Source organism: Capsicum annuum, chromosome 10 (genome assembly GCF_002878395.1).
Source record: "Capsicum annuum cultivar UCD-10X-F1 chromosome 10, UCD10Xv1.1, whole genome shotgun sequence".
In the NCBI taxonomy this organism is placed as follows: domain Eukaryota; kingdom Viridiplantae; phylum Streptophyta; class Magnoliopsida; order Solanales; family Solanaceae; genus Capsicum; species Capsicum annuum.
The window spans coordinates 1,050,550-1,070,681 of record NC_061120.1 but is presented as its reverse complement, the minus strand read 5'-3'; the positions used below and the strand labels follow the sequence as shown (position 1 = coordinate 1,070,681).

At 37.3% G+C, this 20,132-nt stretch overlaps 2 protein-coding genes across 4 annotated transcripts; both read left to right on the top strand.

Moving 5' to 3' along the window:
* The first annotated feature begins 1,071 nt into the window (after nucleotides 1–1,071).
* LOC107844104 (DEK domain-containing chromatin-associated protein 4) lies at nucleotides 1,072–9,579 on the top strand. 3 transcript variants are annotated; one of them, XM_047398342.1, is made up of 13 exons: nucleotides 1,072–1,213; nucleotides 2,793–2,877; nucleotides 3,051–3,977; nucleotides 4,092–4,125; nucleotides 5,125–5,204; nucleotides 6,134–6,193; nucleotides 6,432–6,542; nucleotides 7,166–7,246; nucleotides 7,338–7,400; nucleotides 8,092–8,422; nucleotides 8,549–8,661; nucleotides 8,991–9,021; nucleotides 9,119–9,579. In XM_047398342.1, the coding sequence occupies exons 3-13, from the start codon at nucleotides 3,111–3,113 to the stop codon at nucleotides 9,283–9,285; spliced, it is 1,938 nt and encodes a 645-aa protein (XP_047254298.1). In that variant the 5' UTR covers nucleotides 1,072–1,213; nucleotides 2,793–2,877; nucleotides 3,051–3,110; the 3' UTR covers nucleotides 9,286–9,579. The 3 variants fall into 3 exon arrangements, with proteins under 3 accessions (XP_047254298.1, XP_016544085.2, XP_047254299.1); XM_047398343.1 differs by lacking the exon at nucleotides 1,072–1,213 and adding an exon at nucleotides 1,281–1,299; XM_016688599.2 differs by lacking the exon at nucleotides 2,793–2,877 and having other exon boundaries at nucleotides 1,101–1,213.
* Nucleotides 9,580–11,101: 1,522 nt separating this feature from the next.
* On the top strand, nucleotides 11,102–14,122 carry LOC107845045 (septin and tuftelin-interacting protein 1 homolog 1). Its single transcript, XM_016689327.2, has one exon. It carries the CDS (start codon nucleotides 11,269–11,271, stop codon nucleotides 13,861–13,863), a length of 2,595 nt encoding a protein of 864 aa, XP_016544813.1. The 5' UTR covers nucleotides 11,102–11,268; the 3' UTR covers nucleotides 13,864–14,122.
* The last annotated feature ends 6,010 nt before the right edge of the window (nucleotides 14,123–20,132 follow it).

The window sequence follows — 20,132 nt, the reverse complement described above, 5'->3', positions numbered from 1 at the left end:
GGGGTAAATATAAATATATATGTGCGAAGATCGATCAAATTTTGTTATGAAAGTTCGGTTTGATTAAGTTTAAATTCTGAATCTGTCTCTTAGAAAGTCACATGCAGTGTGATGGTGTAACACCCTAGATTATGATTAAATGTCTCGCATCGACAAAACACTGGACAAATGTTGGATATATAAGTACGCAGACTTTACTCCTAGTGATGTATTTTAAAGCCGTGCGAGTCCTGGCCTAGAGTGGACAGTATCACTATTGGGTTGGATCGTTAGAGTATATGAACAATATTGGGATGAAAAAAGGTAAAATGGCTATTCTTAGTAATTTTTCTATAATATCTTTTGATTGAAGAAAAAGTCACAATCTTTGGATTAAGCAAAAGAAAAAATGTATTAGTCAAAATTAATTCTTAAAAAATGTATTAGTCAAAATTAATTCTTATTAGCACCGAAGGGGTTGAGAATCTAGATGATTCTTCTCATCTGTCGTAGTCTTAGTAGACAGAGTTATCTGATATCTGTTGCGCAAATATTCTGTTGATTTAGTCGAGGTGCACAAAAGCTTGCTTGAACACCACGATTAATCAAAATAATAGTAATTAACACTTTTTAAGAGGATGTATATTGAAAAAATAAAAAGGAATGAATAGAGTATTTCTGTTTCATTAGAAGTATGTCACAATGATAAAATGAGAACAACAACAACATATTCCGCTGAAATATCACAAGTGAGGTCTGATGAGGGTAGAGCATATGCAGATCATACCACTATCTCGTGGAGGTAAAGAGACTGCTTCCGAAAAACCATCGACTCAAAAGTGCAACATATATACAAGTACAAAGAAGCAGCCAATAATAAAGACAAGTAAGGAACAAGAACAACAATACAACATTCACTAATGAGCGTAGATTACACATAAACCATATCACTACCTCGTGGAGGCAAAAATACTGTTTTTGAAATACCCTCGGCTTAACTGCAACATATCCAAGTACAAATAAAGACAAGCAAGGAACAAAAACAACAACTACTAATGCGATAATAAAAAAACAATAAACAATGCTAATATATACACTATAAAATACAATAAAGTAAAATAAAAATATTTTTTATACATAAAAATGCCAAAAGCTGCCGCTGTTTTTTTGAGTCAAAAACAAAGAAAGAGAAGAGTTCACATCACTTCACTTCACTTAGCTCTCAAAGTTCCCTGTAAGTAGTTCATTTTTTTATAATTAATTTGCATGCAAATTTAGCTTAAAATTTTGCATTCTTGATTTTGGGGTGTTTAGTTTATGGTAAAAAAATGGATTTTTTTAATTAAGTACATGCAAATTTAGCTTGAAATTTACATTCTTGATTTTGGGGTGTTTGGATTGTGGTAAAAAATTGGATTTTTTTATTACTTACATGTAAGTTTAGCTTGAAATTTACATTCTTGATGTTGGGGTGTTTGGATTATGGTAAAAAAAAATAGATTTTTTTATTAATTACATGCAAATTTACATTCTTGATGTTGGGGTGTTTGCATTGTGGTAAAAAATTGGATTTTTTATTAATTACATGTAAGTTTAGCTTGAAATTTACATTCTTGATGTTGGGGTGTTTGCATTGTGGTAAAAAATTGGATTTTTTATTAATTACATGTAAGTTTAGCTTGAAATTTACATTCTTGATTTTGGGGTGTTTGGATTGTGGTAAAAAATTGGATTTTTTGTTAATTACATGTAAATTTAGCTTGAAATTTACATTCTTGATTTTGGGGTACTTGGATTATGGTAGAAAAATTGAATCTTTTTTTTTGCTGCTTAGGGTTCTTTCTTGATTTTTAGTTATGAACTTTGCTTGTCAGCTGTATTTTTGGGTGGGGTTGGTAGGTTGGGGGGTGGGGGTAACTTCATTGCTAGTGTAGAATGAAGGCCAATTTAACAACAACAACAACAAACCCAGTGTATTCCCACAAAGTGGGGTCTGGGGTGGGGAGTAAAGTGTACGCAGTCCATACCACTACCTCCGATGAAGTAGAGAGGCTGTTTCTGGAAGGCCAATTTAACATGGTGAATAATGTAGAGAAGATTCTTGACCTCAACTTGTTTTTGTGGGAGTTGTTGTTTTTGGGGTTCATTTCATGGTGCAAAGTTGGGTGTATAATTTGTAGAATGTAGATTTAGCTTTCTTGAAGGGGAGCCTTGGAGTAACTGGTAAAGTTGTTGTTATGTGACCAGGAGGTCATGCCTTGGAAACAACCTCTGGCAGAAATGCAAGATAAGGCTACGTACGATACACCCTTGTGGTGGGGCTCTTCCCTGGACACCGCGCATAGCGGTAGCTTTAGTGTCCCGGGCTGCCCTTTTTTTTTAGATTTAGCTTTCTTGATGTTGGGGGTGTTTGGGTTATAGTAAAAAGATTGTTTTTTTTGCTGCTTAGGTTCTTTGTTGAATTTTAGTTATGAGTTTTTGCTTAGCTGGTGTAGATTGATGACCAATTTAAGATATTGAGTAATGTGGAGATGATTTTCCTGGCCGCAGTTTGTTTTGGGTTTGAATCTCTGAAATGGGAGGCGGGGGAAATTGTTTTTGTGGTTCATTTCATGCATGTAAGCATGAAATTTAGCTTAGAGTGTTCGTTCCTCTGTTAATCATTCCTGGCGTTGTTGTGTTGGATTTCGATAGAAAGATTGGATTTTTCTTTGTTGTAGATGAGTTTTTTTTGGATTTTATGGTAAAAGTTATGAATTTCGTTTGTTAATTGGCTTTTTGAGGTTAACTCCTTTTGCATATTGCTGATATAGGTTGGCGAACGCCGAACAGTTTAAAACAGTGAATAATGTAAAGAGGATTCATCTAGCTTAGTGTGTGTATGCTCCAAAGTTTGAGGTATCTGATAACATTTTGGGTGCATTATTTGCAAGTAATATTATAGAGAAATATTGGTTTCCGTTTATCTCTTTTGGCATCATTGATTCTTCCGAATTGCTATGAACCATTGCTGTTCTAGTCATCCGTTCTTCAGATTCTTCAAGCTCATAACTTGACATCGTTTTATGCAGATTATCTTCTGTTACGTGCTCAAGGGTTCTGCATTGACCTGTTAGAGTTGAACTTTAGTTATGGGAGAGGGGGACACGGTCACGGAATTAGTTGAGGTATCTGCCAACAACAACGTGGCGGCGGAAGATAAGAGTGAAGCCTTCATGGAGAAGAAGAATGCCGAAAAGGATGAAAGAAAGGAAGTAGAAGAAGAGTGCAAAGAAGCTGATGAGAAGGATATCGTGAACATGGATATAGACAAAGAAGCAGTGAAAGAAAATGCAGAGAAAGCTGACCAGGTAAGCACAGATGCGGTTGAGACGATGGACAAAGAAACTGCTGAAAAACCAGATACACACAAAAAGGTGGCTGAAGATGTAGCGAATAAACAGAAAGAAGAAAAAGAAAACCCTGAAGGGCACGACGTTGAGAAAGGAGCAAAGAAGAGGGATAAATCTGAGAGTGCTGCTCCGAAGAAAGATCGGAAGAGGAAAAGGCAAGTGGAGGACAAGAAGGAACCGGAGCCTAAAACACATGAGAAGGATATCGAGAACATGGATATAGACAAAAAAGAGGTGAAAGAAAACAAGGACAAATATGCGGAAGAGAAGCCAGAAACCAAGTTTGAGGTGATGGACAAAGAAACTGCTGAAAAACCAGATAAAGACAAAGAGGAGGCTGAAGATGTAGCCGATAAACAGAAAGAGGAAAAAGAAAGCGCCAAAGAGCATGACGTTGAGAAAGGATCAAAGAAGAGTGATAAATCCGAGAGGGATGCTCAGAAGAAAGATCGGAAGAGGAAAAGGCAAGCGGAGGAGAAGAAGGAACCGGAGCCTAAAACACCTCTGCCTTCAAAAATTGAACGGCCTGTACGTCAACGCAAATCTGTTGAAAGGCTGGTTGCAATTATTGAAGGAGAAGTCACCAAGGAAATCATTATTGAAAAGGTCGATGATTCCAATTGCAACTTTGTTCTCTTTATCCCATTTTTATGATTTGGGTCCAGACTGCAAATTTATGAGTGATTGTGAAATTAATTTTATGGTCCATCTTGTTTGCAGGGTCGCGGAACTGCACTGAAGGATATCCCAAATGGTATGTTACTTACTAGTCCACTGATTATAACATGTTTTCTTTGAAATGCCCACATATCCCGCTGGATATAAATCTTGAGATAGATACCAGTTATAGATGTTATTTCTGCTTTGCTTTTCTGTATGCACGCTGTACAATTTACTTCCTTGTTGTTTGTTCTTGATTTAGCGCATGAGTATTAACTTACCAGGGCTAACCAGCTTGAACAAACCTGTTCACCAAGTGGGTTGCTGGGACTGAAAAATATGGTGGGTTGGAATGTATGGAAAGAAACTACAAGAAAACGAAAAGCATATAACCCACATTAGCTACTTCACCCAGCTTCTATTGTTCTATTGGATGGAGGGAGCTTCCCTTGGATCATAAAAAGCGGCTTGTAGTGAAAAAAAATGAGGAATAACAATTGTATTTGTTCAAATTGATATGACTAAATACAATCGATATAGGAAGTATCTTACTCGCGCTATGTGTTGTAAGCTAGCTCTGTGAGATATTTTCTTTGGTTTGGGTAAATCTTTTGTTTCCCATCAAATAGAGAAGGGAGAAGAGAAAATGAGTCAAATAGTAGTTCAATCTGTTAAAATGCGATGAAAGATAGACCACTACCTACATTGCTTTTAGCTTGTTCTCGTTTGAGTTGTATGAAGGTTTATCTGTGACCAACTAGTGGTATGCTAAGATCTGCATGAATCCTGATCTGACTCACGACTTAAATCATATTACCTTCTTTTCTGCATGTCTGCATTCTACAGCTATAGGTATTTGATTTAATCTCGACTTTGTTACCTCTCTCACTTGATTATCTTTTTTTTTGAATAACCGTTTCATTTGTCCCTCGTGTATGAGAATGTGGTAATTGGAGGGTACTAGTCCCCACTTTGTTACCTAAGTTCTTTGGTGTATCTAGCATTGGTTTTGCTATTCTGCAAGTTTCCATTTTCTTTTGTGTGTTTCCGTTGTTTCTCCTATGATATGTTGATGCAAAATATTATGTAACAGTGGCATACAAATTATCCAAAATGAAAGCTGATGACACTCTCAAATTGCTACACACAATTCTCTTTGGACGACGGGGAAAGGTGACATTTTGATTTATAGCTTATTGCTGTTGATTTCTTTCTCTTTATTGTATCAGTTTCTGCCTACCCAGTGGTGTTCTGGTTGACATGCTGAATTATATACTTTGCATACTTAATTCCCACTTCCGGACGAAGGAAAGGTGTCCTCGATGTTGCTATTGGTTTCTCTTGTATAAGTACCTAGATAGGTAGTTGAAAGCTAAGTTGCTCGGACACTCCAAAAATCAGGGGCGGATCTACGGTAGCGGGTGTGGGTTCCCGGGAACCCACAACCGCTACCGTAAGACATATAATTAAATGAGAAATATTATTAAAAGGTATAAATATTTAAAGGTGGGAACCCATAACAAAACTGGTGGATAGCTCAGTGGTTAGAGGGAACCCATATGTATTTCCGGCCCTCCAATGCAGGTTCGAATCCCCTTAGGTGCATTTTCTTTTTTATTATGCTTGGGAACCCACAAGTTTAAAATTCTGGATCTGCCTGTGCCAAAAATGTTGCTGCACCCATGTCGGATCCTTCAAACTCACACTATTTTTGGAGGATCCAACACGCAACCGTCAACATTCTTGAAGAGTTCGAGCAACATAGGTTGAGAGATGAAGGAAGCTATGATCTTCCTGATGCATGTTTGTGTCCATTTTAGGGTCATGTAATCCGGAGCATTATTCCAGACAATCATATGTTTCCAATTCTCCAATTTTGTTGGAATTAACTCTCATGGCTCGTCTAGTTTTGGCATACAACTTTGCATTACTAATTTAACGTTATGTTTTCAGTATTCATATCACTCGCTCCCCAAGTCTTCAACTCATGGAATTAAGAAATGTCTTCAAGAACACTTAAAGACAATATGCTATTTGCTCTCTATCTCGTTTTCACTCTCTTTCTGTTGATACTTTGTGCTTATAGTTCTTGTACTTTGCAGGCAGCTCAATTCAAGAGTAATATTTCACAGTTTTCCGGCTTTGTGTGGCATGAAAATGAGGTAATCAACGAGTCCCGTTTTCTAGAAGTTATTTAGAGAGATAATTTGTGCCAGGTGTGGGTACGGCAGGTTGGTTTAGAGAAGATTTGAATATAAAATTTCTCATTGCTTGCTCATTCGAGGTTTTCTATGTATCTTGTTTCATTGTTGTGCTTTTAGTCTGATTTGAGTAATTTTCGTTATAATGATCTGAAAAACGTTGAGCTCAGTGCCTCTGAATACTAACCGGTTTTTGCAGGAAAAACAAAAGATGAAAGTAAAAGAAAAGCTTAACAAGTGTGTAAAAGAGAAGCTGTTGGAATTATGTGATGTACTCGATATACCTGATGCCGAGGATACATCAAGAAAGGTGTGTTCATATATTATCATTAGCTATTTCTTTTGTGTGTGTTCAACCTCTGGCAGAAATGCGAGGTAAGGCTGCGTACAATACACCCTTGTGGTGGGGCCCTTCCTTGGAACCTGCGCTAAGCGGAAGCTTTAGTGCACCGGGCTGCCTATTTTTTATTTCTTTTGTGTGTTTGTGTCGTATCTTTTGAGGGTATACCAATGGCAGGGTAAATATTTCTTCTCGAAAATTTTGACTTGGAAAACTGTCACTTGTGTTTTTCTTTAAAATTCGACTTTTCTTTAAAATTCGACATGTTGGTTCTCGAAGAGGAGCCTTGGAGTAACTGGTAAAGTTGCTGCCGTGTGACCAGGAGGTCACGGGTTCAAGCCTTGGAAACAGCCTCTTGCAGAAATGCAAGGTAAGGCTGCGTACAATACACCCTTGTGGTGGGGCCCTTCCCAGACACCGCGCATAGCAGGAGTTTTAGTGCACCGGGCTGCCCTTTTTTCCGACATGTTGGTTCTAAACTTGTCACTTCAGACCATATGAGGCAGCTCGTAACAGACACGTGTTAAGCCTTTGTGTGCGAACTTCCTCGAGAGATTCTCAAATCTCAATTTATTCTGTGTTTTATGTTTCAGGAAAACTTAGAATCACAGTTGCTGGATTTTTTACTTGCTCCTCATCCTACGACATCTGAGTTACTCGCTGAAAAGGACCAGGTTGGTTGCACAACCTTTTCGATTGCAATGAAATATTTGTGAGTTCTTCCAGTTGCATAGCATGCTGATTCACTCATGGTGCATTGAACAGTCAAGTAAAGGAAAGAAGCATGAAAGAGCGAGCAAAAAGAGTCCTTCGTCAGGTTCAACTAAGGTATCGCTCTTTCTTACTAATTTGAGCTCGACTTAGTTGCAAGGAATTACCTAGGGAATGATTTTAGTCTTCGACTAGTGAAATTGTTGTGACCTGTTTGGCTGATGTCACCTGTTATCAACTTCCATTTACTGCACTTAAGTTTACACCCTTGATATTTGAGACGTTAAATCACGTTATCTGGCTTACTGTTATTGAAGTTGTCGATCACCTTGTGAACATAATTCTGCTAATCGAAGTGGTTTACTCTCTGAAGCTCTACTGAGTTTTGATCTGGGGACGAGAGTGCAAAATCGTTTCGCTTCCCGGTAAGAGAAAAAAGGTTCTCAGGCAAAAAGGCTAAAGTTTTTCATGCCGGAAACATGCTATACATGTCTAGTATGATAAGCGTTTGGGTATTGGGATGTTATGTAAATGGTGTATTTAGCGTTTTGCATTTGAGGTTGTTTTATTCTTTCAAATGTTAAACAAGAAAATCTAGACAAAAAGAGGAGACCTAAGTTGCGCAGACTCTTCACTTCCAATGTAGCACCCGTGTCGGATTCTTCAAAAATACACTAGTTTTGGTGAATCCGACACCCGCCCATTAACATATTTTAAGAGTCCGAGCAACATAGGAGGAGACTCGCCAACCATGTAATTGTGCTTGTTGGGACTTTATCATGATTTCTGTGTCGTGTATATTCTGCAGAGTAAGGCTGAGAAGAAGAAAAAGAATGTGAATGAACTAAACGATGATCAGGACGAGGGACATGAAGTGACAAAGGCTAATGGTGTTCACGAGGGAACCGATGGAGAGATGTCAAATCAAGCTGAAAGTGAGGAGGAAAGCGGTACATCTGAAGAAAAAACCAAGAAGCACAAGAAGAAGCGTAAGCGAAGTTCAAATAAGGAACGTTCAAATTCAAAGAAAAATGATAATGATGATGCAAATCTGAAAGTGTATTCAAAGAGAAATACTACTGAAACGGCTAAGGGAAAGTCATCTGCACAAAAGAAGCCTGGTTCAAAAGACAATACTGGTGAGAATCGTTGTTAACTCCTATTTGTGTGTAGTACTCTCAAAAATTCTCGTCGAGATGATCAAAGATTTGTATACGAGCATCTGAAAGCGTTTTCTTTGTTCATGTATTTACTTTTTTGTGCAGGGAAAGAAGTTCCGAATGGGAAGGGCCATAAGAAAAAAGATAAATTGTGGCCAAGTGATAAGGAACTCAGAAAAGCAATTTGTGAAGTTCTAAAAGAAGTCGACTTTAACACGGTGAGTAATGAACTTTTATAATCGTGCCTCTTTTCTCTCCTTATTAGTAGATCTCGATTGTCAAAATCCCCCTATTTAGACGTCCCCGTGCTTTTTTAAAAAGGAGTTGTTTTTCCCATCTGCGTCAGCTTTGGTGGGTCGAGGTTACTCGATAACAATGGTGGGAGGTAGTAGGTACCTGGTGAAATAGTCGAGTCGAACTATGCTAGTTCGGCCAGGACACCACCATTATCCGGAACGAAATAAAAAAAACCGAGACCACATTTCAAGATGGTGTTCTTCGACCGTCACATTTTGGCGGCTACTAACGTTATTTGTTTATACTGCAGGCTACCTTTACTGACATTGTCCAGATGCTTGGTAAGTGTCGTATGTACAACCTTGGTAACCACATCGGCTACGATGCCACGGTAATACTATTCCGGAATCCCAACCGATGAGTTTTTATCTTTTTCAGGCAAGCGGTATGATACTGATCTTACACCTAGAAAGACATCTGTGAAGAATATGATCCAGGATGAACTCACTAGGTTAGCCGATGAGGCTGAGGCTGATGAAGCGGGCGATGAAGAAAATGCTGAAGAGGATGAAAAACAGCCTTCCGTCCAAAGCGTAGAGGCTTGAAAGCATAGCGCAAACCAAGGAAAGGAAGAAGCCTATATTGTCTTATCTCTATATCCGACCCTTTCTTCCCCGGTTGATGTCTGAATTGCGGTCTATAATGAGCTCGACCGCGTGTAGTTTTAACTCACTGGTTAGTAAGTTGTAGAACTAGAAATGTCAAGTTTTGGTGCAGGATTGCAGCTTAACATGTAAACAACATTTGTAGTTTGGTAGTGTTTTCAACCTATGACATTAAGGGGTAGGAGGGATAAGGATAACTGATTTCCGGATTAATTTAGAAAGGAGTTTATCCGATGTTTGGTTGGGACAAAATGCATGGTATAACTCATTTTGGGATTAGTTATTCCGGGATTATAGTGTTTTTCTTATCCCTCCTCCTTGAGGGTGGAGTAACTAATCTCAGGATAGCTAATCTCAGAATTAATACCTTGGGATAACTTATTTTCCAACCAAACGGCCCCTAACAATATGGGGTATTAATTCTATTCTCCTGCATCTTATTTAGTACTATTCTTAATAGTCGATAACAAAATAATGCCAGCATAACTAATTTCATCATCGTACCCAAGGGTGTGGTCTAGAGGTTCACGAAGTCTCGAGTTAAAACTCCAGCAGAAACAAAAATATTAGGTGATTTTTGTTCGTTTGTTTTAACTTTGGTGGACAGAGTTACCTGGTAGGTGGGAGGTGCGAAGTATTTTGTGGAATTAGTCGAGGCGCGAGCAAGATGGTTCGGACACCAAGATTGTTTAAAAAAAAAACTATTAATGTTATACTATTCTTATACATCTTACCAAACGACTCCTATATGAGAGTTTTGTAATTAACAATTTCACCACTTATAAATTACTACGTCTCAATCTCAAATAAGTTGGTGCGCTCGTAGAATTTGTAAGCCGGTGAGCCACGTAACTACTCGTCTCTCGATTAGATTTCTAATTTATGTCGATCTTAATTCTTAAATGACTACTCGTCTCGGGTTTAGATTTCTAATTTATGTCAATCGTAATTCTTAAATGTATGAGTAATGATGATGATGATGATGATGATGATGATGATGATGATGATGATGATGATAATAATAATAATAATAATAATAATAATAATAATATAATAATATTTTAAGTAATATATAAAATACTTGCTAGGAACTATCCTAAAAAATTATTTTCGTAATGTGAAATATTTTCCCATGATTAAACAAGCACTGATTAATTATAGGATATCTAAAGTTAAATACACATGTACAATATGTTTTTTTTGGGATTAAGAAATAATACTTGGTCTTCAAGTACTTAACTTTGCACATGTCAAAATTGAGCACCAATAATAATTAAGTATTATTTAATTAAAATTTTTAGTTTCTCTCAAAGTAAGATTAAAATATCATTTGAATTATTTTAAAATATCTAACAACGGATTCATTCGAAAATAGTATTTTTTACACGAATCTCTTGAATTCAATCCCATAAAGTTCAAAATTTTCTAAATACAAACTAACAGAAAAAGAGTGCCGTTAATATACAAGCATTGACGGGTCGTCTGGTTGGGAAACAAGTTATTCCGCGATTAATTATTTCAGAATTAGCTATATGAGACTTCGTTATCCACCCTCAACGTGGGATAAAAATAACACTATAATCTCAAAATTAATTATCCCTTATCCCCGTACCAAACGAGCCGGCTCTAAGCAACAATATTTGATTGGACACAATTTTAAAAAATATATATATATATTAAAAAATTAAATCAAATTTATAATAGGGAATCATCAACTTTGTTTATAATTATAATTTAAACCAAATTTGTTTAGAAATAACCCGACCCGACCCGACCCGACTGGCCTTACCCTATATATCCAAAATCCGAATCTAAAGCCCACAATCATAACCCTAATTTCCCCAAATCCCTTTTCTGTCCGGCGATTTTCTCACCGACGACCGGAGATTTCTCACCGGCGATATTTTTATCAATTTGAACGAGATGGATGATTATCAGGAGATGGAAAGGTTCGGTATGGAGAACGATTACGAAGACGGACAGTGGATCGGCGGCGAATTCTACTATCGGAAGCGTAAGGAGAAGAACAAGGTACAAACGAAGGACGACGTGCTTTACGGAGTTTTCGCTTCGGGCGATAGCGATTCTGACTACGAGGGATCTTCGTCGAAGAAGCGGAAGAAAGGCCTCTTATCAAAACTTGACTTGACGAAGCCAGTTAACTTCGTGTCAACTGGAGTGGTCATGCCGAATAGAGAAATCGATCAGAATTCCAAAGAGGAGAATAATGATAGCAATAACAACAATCAGTTATTGTCAGAAGAGAGCAGTAAGGGTTTGGGTTTTGGTAGTAATAATAATAATGCTAATGGTGATGGTGTTGATGCTGATGATGTTGAAGCTGATGAGGGGAATTTTCTGCCAACGGCGTTTGGTAGGAAGATTAAGGAAGGTGCGTTAAGGCGAGAGAAGGAGAGGGAGAAGGAGAAGTCAAGTAAGGCTAGTAAAGCGTCTGCTTTTGACTCGGGGAGGAAGGGTGATGTTGGTGGTGATGTGGGTGGATTTGAGAAGTATACGAAGGGGATTGGGATGAAGTTGCTTGAGAAGATGGGGTATAAAGGAGGTGGATTGGGTAAAAATGAGCAAGGAATTGTGGCTCCGATTGAGGCGAAGTTGAGGCCGAAGAATATGGGAATGGGGTTTAATGATTATAAGGAGACGACTAGTGCACCGGCTATTCAAGAATCGGATGGAAAGGTGGTTGTTGATCGTCCTGGGATAGTCGTGGAGGGACGATCAAAAGAGAAGGCTTGGTCAAAGCAAACTAAGAAAGTGAAGAAGGTTTATGTTACAGCGGAAGAGTTGTTAGCTAAAAAACAGGAGCAGGGATTGGAAGTTGTTCAGAAGGTGTTTGATATGAGGGGTCCACAAGTTCGAGTCTTGACGAATTTGGAGAACTTGAATGCTGAAGAAAAAGCGAGGGAGAATGATGTTCCAATGCCGGAACTTCAGCATAATATTAGGTTGATTGTCGATTTGGCAGAACTTGACATACAGAAAATCGATAGTGATTTGAGGAATGAGATGGAGACTATTGTTACTTTGCAGAAGGAGAAGGAGAAGCTACAAGCGGAGGCAGCGCGACAGAAAAGGCAGTTTGATAATATGGAAGAGGTTGTTGGTGTATTGGACCGGATAGGGGAAGAGAGCACATCTGGTACCCTAACGTTGGACTCCCTCGCGAAAGCGTTTGCAGACTTGCAGAAGCAGTATGCTGAGGAATACACACTCTGCAACTTGTCTAGCATAGCGTGCTCGTATGCAGTGCCTTTGTTTATTCGAATTTTTCAGGGATGGGATCCACTTCAAACTCCAATACATGGATTGGAAGTGGTTTCGCTGTGGAAAGATCTTTTGCAAGGTGCTGACATTTTTGCTATCTCTGATGCTGCATCTCCTTATACTCAACTATTTATGGAAGTTGTATTCCCTGCTATTAGAATATCTGGCACTAATACCTGGCAGGCAAGGGATCCTGAAACGATGCTTCGTTTTTTGGAGTCTTGGGAGAAGTTGTTGCCTCCTGCAGTCCTTCAGACAATACTGGAAAACATTGTTTTACCCAAGTTGTCAGCTGCTGTGGACTCCTGGGATCCACGTCGAGAAACAGTTCCAATCCATTCTTGGGTTCATCCATGGTTGCCTTTGTTAGGTCAAAGATTGGAAAGTTGCTACCACACTATACGTAACAGATTGGAAAGTGTATTGCATGCTTGGCACCCAAGTGATATGTCTGCATACTATATATTGTCTCCTTGGAAGACTGTGTTTGATGCTATTAGCTGGGAAAAACTAATGGTTCGATTTATTGTTCCAAAGTTGTTAGCGGTGATGCATGAATTCCAAATAAATCCAGCAAATCAGAATCTTGATCATTTCTATTGGGTTCGTACTTGGGCTACTGCTATTCCGATCCATCACATGCTTCCAATACTGGATATATTCTTCAACAAGTGGCAAGAAGTTTTGTACCATTGGTTATGCTCAAACCCGGACTTTGAAGAAGTGACGAAATGGTTTTTGGGTTGGAAGGAACTTATTCCACCTGAACTTCAGGCGAATGAACATGTTCGCTATCGACTTAATCTTGCTCTAGGAATGATGGACAAGGCTGTTGAAGGCGCGGAGGTAGTTCAACCTGGTTTGAGGGAGAACATAAGTTATCTTAGGGTTCTTGAACAAAGGCAATTTGAGACTCAGAAAAAAGCAGCAGCACAAGCTCAATCCCGCACTTCTGTGGGCTCGAACAGTGGTATCCAAATGGATGGTACAGGCGGTGGAGCTGACATGAGCATGAAAGAAGTTATTGAAGTTCATGCTCAAGAGAATGGTTTGCTGTTCAAACCTAAGCCCGGCAGGATGCAAGATGGTCATCAGATATATAGTTTTGGTAACATGAGTATTATTATAGATTCTCTCAATCAGAAGGTATTTGCGCAAGTTGAGGACAGGTGGACTTTTGTGTCACTTGAGCAGCTTTTGGATCTACATAAGCGTTCTGGGATAAAGCGCCGATAGATGTCTAAAGTTCTTGAATGTTATCTACGGAAGCAACTCCAAGCTTTAAAAAACTAGTTTTTAGGCTTCACGGGTATTTCTGCACTGGATTTCTCGTTTTGTCATAGTTAGTCATGAGAAGATGAAATACATTTTCCCCATTAGTGGCATTTTATCTGCTCCTTTAACTTGTAAGTTCTCATCATCCTACTTCGAGACATCTGGCAAAATCACTAGAATGAGGGAGACTTGATTCTTGAATGTCATTCTTTTTAGCTCAGATCGCAATCTTTCAAAAATTGAGTAGATTTTGTATTGTGGAGTATTTTGTGATTTTCTTTATACAGATATTAGATGTTCCATAAAAACTATCTAATGATATTAGATGTTCGCCAACTTGTTTTTGACTGAGATGTAGTAGTAGTTTCTGTACATATTCTTTTGATTTAATCCTTAGATATTGTGGTAACTCAAACGTAGAATGCGCATGCACAGATTGGCTCTCATCTTTGGACCTTAGTTCTTGCTGCTTTAATATGTATCCGATATTTTTACATCCCCATGGGAGGCCGAAGCTAGTAGCTGCTAGGGAGTAACTTTGGGAAATCTGTAGTGAGCCAGCGAGGTTGTGGGTCCATTGATCTCGTTTTGTATATTTTTTCTCTCTTTTAATTTTAGTAAATTGTTGGCTGGATTTTTCATCAAGGTTTGTGTAGTCCGAGTGTGTATTTAGTTCCTTATCCAAGATCAAACAAGGGATGCCTCATTAAGCAAGAGCCATAACTAAGAACGAAGCAGTTCAATTTAGGCATAGAAAAATTTTCATAGAACAATCAACTAAATTCATGAATTTTTCCAAATGATGAGAATAATTGGTCAGAAGTCTAATAAATTCCAACAATTCTACTTGCATTCTATTTGTCAGGGGAATAAATGTCTCCAACTTATTATCCTCGGCCTCCAGGTGATTATTCTTAGTCCTCTGGTATGTCGTCCTACTTGTAAGTCTTACACTGTATCAAGCCTCTTAAGCAAATTGTGAATGAAGTTACTTTTTGTTTGATTGTTTTAGTCTTGACCCTTTGTAAAATGTGGGTTCCTTTGCGACTGATTTCTTCTTTTTGCATTTCTGCTGTGCTTTGGACTATTTTTTCTTGAGTGAGTGTCTAACGGAAACAGCCTCTCTACCTCTGAGGGTAGGATAAGGTCTCTGTACACTCTATTCTCCCAGACCCCACTTTGTGGGACTACACTAAGTATATTGTTGTTGTTGTCTTTGCTACTCATCTTGTTCTCCCTTTATATCTTTGCTTGACCTAGTTAGTAAAATGCTTAATTATTACAGTCACTTTTGAGGTTTCGGTGCTGATACTAACTTATTGTCACAATGTTCGCTAAGCCAGTTTTCAACCTTTATATATTACTACCTTCTTATCATCGTTTCCAGGCTTCGTTGGCGATGTGCTGCTGTCCTAAGTTGCTCGGACTCTCCAAAAATGTTGCCGCCCCTGTGTCGGATCCTCCAAAATTGCACTACTTTTGAAGGATCCGACACGCACCCTGCGACATTTTGAAGAGTCTGAGCAACATAGCTGCCGTTCATGCAGCTTGCTGCAAAAGTTTCAGAATTTAGTGAATGGCTTTTCCTCTGTCCCCAATCCAAGAAAAGACGGATTACAGGGGGCGTCTCCGCCCTTCCTGGTTTGTTGTCAAGACGCTTAATACTTTATTTATAAGCTTTGTATAGAACTGATTGGCATTCACCTTTTTGGTTTCAATTTTGCCATGACATGAACGAAGAGCTCGAACAGTCTAAACAGTGCTGGATTTTTTTTTGAGAAATCACCAGTTTTATGGAACGGAATGGGATCCCTTGTAGAAGATAAGTGGTGGGCGCCTTGTTCTCCATGTGTGTCCTACCACAAGAATTTAGGAAATCTCTCCGCTAACCTTGGTAGGGAAAACTTGAGACTCAAGCTGGCCCATTTTCTTTCAAAACCATGCCTAAGAATCTAAGAACACCGATTTACTCCTTGCTAGATACTGGTGTTCTTATTTGCTTGTGAGGCAGTGCTCTATAAATTGATTCAAGTAGCTTGGATAATGTCCTTACCAAGGAGTTAGCTCCTTTACTGATGCTAACCTGTTACCCTTGACTACTTGCAGAAGTCTCTTCTTGAAATCTGGCAGGTCTAAACGCTGAGCATGGAGACTGGAGAACGACTAAATATCCCCTTATTTTGGAGAGCCAATGCGGTTCTAGTTTGAAAAATCCATTGTGACAGCGCTCAGTGCTCAGCGAGCTTTTCATTTCCATTCACTGGTAACTCATATTGTCTTGACCGTTGATTGTTCTCTGCTTGAATATAACAGAAGACCGCTGTGATCCTGCCGATATCAAAATTGAGTGGCAGCTTTTGTTTTTTTTCCAATTTTGTGCTCATCGAGACAGCAGAACATGAAGTGTGAAGTCGAAATTTGGAGCTCATACAATCATAATGTATCAGCCTTCTGCCCAATCTGTAGAGACCTAAAACCATTGGTAGCCTATATTGTTGTCTCTATCCGGTGATCCGACCCTTCATCCTTGTTGATTGTCTGAATTGTGTTCTATAATAGGAAGGTGTTGGTAGGAGTTCAGCCGTTATAGTAGGGAAGAATGCTTTGTTTGTATCCGTGCATAGATTTTCATGTTTGTGGTATTTCGGTGATGTCTGTGATTTTAGATTGATAGTCTATAGTAGGGAAGAATGCTTTGTTTATATTGTTTCCTGTAGTATCTAGCCGTGTTAGTCTATTTTACATATTGTATTAGCTTGTATGATTTTATGTTGTTGTGTTTGTCACAATGTTGTCTGTCCTGAGTCGGGTTTCTATTGGAAACAACCTCTCTACTTCACTAGCGGTAGTGGTATGGTCTGCGTACACTTTACCCTCCTCCCTCCTCAGATCCCACTATGTGGGTATGTTGTTGTTGTTGTAGTCTATAGTAGTACCTTATGGGTGTCTTATTTTCTTTATTATCAAGCAGTGCGTTATCTCATCTCGTTGTGTGCTTCGATGTTATTTATTTGGTATCTGTTATATGTCCCGAGCCAGGGTATATCGGAAACAACCTCTCTACTTCATATGAGATAGTGAGTGGTATGAACTGTGATATTTTACCCTCCTCAGACCTCACTTTGTGGGAATACACCGGCGGGTATGCTGTAATAACTCTTAATACAACTTGATTCTGAATTAGTCGAGACTCTACTACGAATATATTTTCCTATTGGTCATGATATATATCAACACCAATGCCAATATATATAATGATTATGACACATTTTGTTGGTCATAGTGTGACATTAAGCACACAACTAATTATGAGTTGTTAAATGGCAAATATACACCAAAAAGTCTTCAATCATATAGTCTCAAATGAAAACACCAAGATTATTCTTTTTGTGTGGTTGTCATTTTATTATCATGCTATAGCACAAACAATTTCCAATTTGGAAAGCGTCATATATTCTTTTTCTTGCGTATAATATTTTCAATTACGGGTGTGTTTGGTATGATGGAAAATATTTTCTTGGAAAATAAGTTAGTTTTCTATTTATTTTTTCATGTTTAGTTGGTGAGTGGAATATATTTTTCGAAAAATATTTTATGGTATTTGATTGGTGAGTAGAGACTATTTTTTACAAAAATATTTTCTAGTGTTTGATTGGTGAGTGAAAAAATATTTTTTTAGAAAATAGTACTAACTGTTAACTAGTATATCATTGCCTCTAGCAACTCAAAAATTTGTAAGAACTAATTTAAGCATAATAAATAATATCAATATCGAATACTAAAATATTACAATCACTAAATTTAATCAACTATTAATTAGCAAATATGGAAGATATTTTTTGATATTTTGTCAGGACAATCTCAAGATACTACAATCAATAGAAATATAATGGAACGACAAGCTTATTCAACCTCGTGAAACAAGTTACATCGATGACAAAATGAAATATGCAATTAGCAAAAGTAATATAGATAAGTCTTCCTCTATGCATATGAAAATAACAATACATTCAACGAACATTGGAAATGGAAAAAATTGGGGCTTCACTATTTTTTATTTCAAGTAGTGAAAAATTGAAGCAGAGTACAGTGAAAAAAATTTCAGAGTCATGTGAATATATGTGTTGCTGGGGTGAGGAAGAGGGGTGGGGGTGGGGTCATAAGTCACATTTGTCATTTTTTAGTCACATTTGTCATTTTCTGGAAAATGACCTCCCTTGACTCATGAGGGAAGTCATTTTCCCTCAAATTGAGGAAAATGAGTTGTTGTGAAAAATGTTTTCAAAACATTCTATTGCAACCAAACAAGGGAAAATAGAAAAATATTTTCCAGAAAACATTTTCCAGCATACCAAACACACCCTATATTCCAAAAAAAAAAAAAAAAAAAGAATAATACAAATGAAGTTACGCTCGTGATGTACTCCTTCCATTTAAAAAAAAAAAAAGACTTATTATGACCTGACACAAAGTTACGCTTATGATGTACTCCTTAATTATTCGGTTTTTGGATTTAATCGACAAGAAAATTGAATCGTCAAAGATCAAAAATTGATAACGAATACCGTATTGATTTGGTTATTCATTTAGGATGTTTACAAATCAAACCAATAAATCAATCGATAATATACAAAATCGAATCAAATCGATTGTCGAACATCGATCCCTAGTTACAAAACCAAAAAACATAACAGTTCCTCCGTCTCAATTTATGTGAGGTGATTTAACCCAGCACGAAACTTAAGAAAGAGTTTTTTTTTTTAAAGTTGTGATTCATAATAAGTCATAAATATTTATGTGGCTATAAATCATAACGAGTCATATAAATTAAGATAGGAGGATCAGAAGCTTGTAAAATTTGTCGGTGAACACGTCAGCAGCTTCGCTTTCATGAACACGTGGATTTTATATTGCCAGCTGGATCAATAGGGCCCACACCAGTCATTCATTTATGTTTTCAATATTACTCATGAGATGAATTTACCAAATGACAGTCATATGTTTCTTAAATTACAAATTCCCCCTCTTCTTTTCACCTCGAAAACCGTAAAGGTCCATTGCCAAAAATATAAGAAAGGGCTAAAATAAAAAAAGTTGCCAAAAATAGTAACTAAATTTTCAAAAACTTAATTCTTTTCCACATATTACTAGGAATAGTACTAATTTCGTTTTTATTTTTTTCACATGGATTCAAAATCCTATACAAATTAGGATTAGGAATATAAGGTTATTGACATGTCTCTCTCTATATATATTTAATTACTTATCTAGTTTGAAATATTTATATTACTACAAGTAATAAGCTTTATTTGAGTCGAGAGTCAACTAAAACAGTCTCTGAATTAATATGAAGAGAAATAACGAACGCTATCTACCATGGCTGGAACCTCTTATGACTACTAATTTTTATGGTGATAATAGTAAATGTGACCGACATAATATGTACCGTACATTTTTTTGTAAGACGAACCTCTCTGTGAATCGTGCTAGAAGGATGCTGCAGAACATAAAGGTCACGAATTTTTACAGGTACATAATTATTCACCAAAATATAGAAGAGGAATTTTTTTGTATTTTTTACGTGTATATATATCATATGTTTAGTCCTTAATTTTGACTTCCTCATATGTTTTACTTCTGACTTCAGAATATCACATATATACACACACTTTATGTGTATATTATATATATATACTATTTATTTATTTATTTGATTGGCTGACCCTAATAACGCACACAAATTCGCACTTTCATTTCTCGTCGATCATAAGTAGATCCAATGATCTTATGACGTCTAATATTCACAATAAACACCAAATACTACTTTATCAAAATATATTTTAATCATCTGACGAAAAACAACTAGTCTAGCTACAAAACAAGCCCTTAGTAGGCACCACCAAATTAAAGAACAAAAATCAGACCACTATACCCCATTTAAACCTTTCCATTATTCGCTTCGTTTCAAAATACGTATCATATTTTATTTTTCAAAAAATAAAATTACCTAAATATTTTTAATTATTATATTTATTTTCATTTAGTGTTCAATACTTTTATAAGATGCAAACTAAATTTGAATTCACTTGGACTTATTTAATATGAGGAATAATTAATTTTGAAATTAATTTTAGGATTAATTTACTTCATGTTTAGAAGTGTGGGGGAGGCGGATTAAGGTAAACGAATGGTAGGACGAGTGTGTCAATGCTAGTAGGTACGAGGACTTT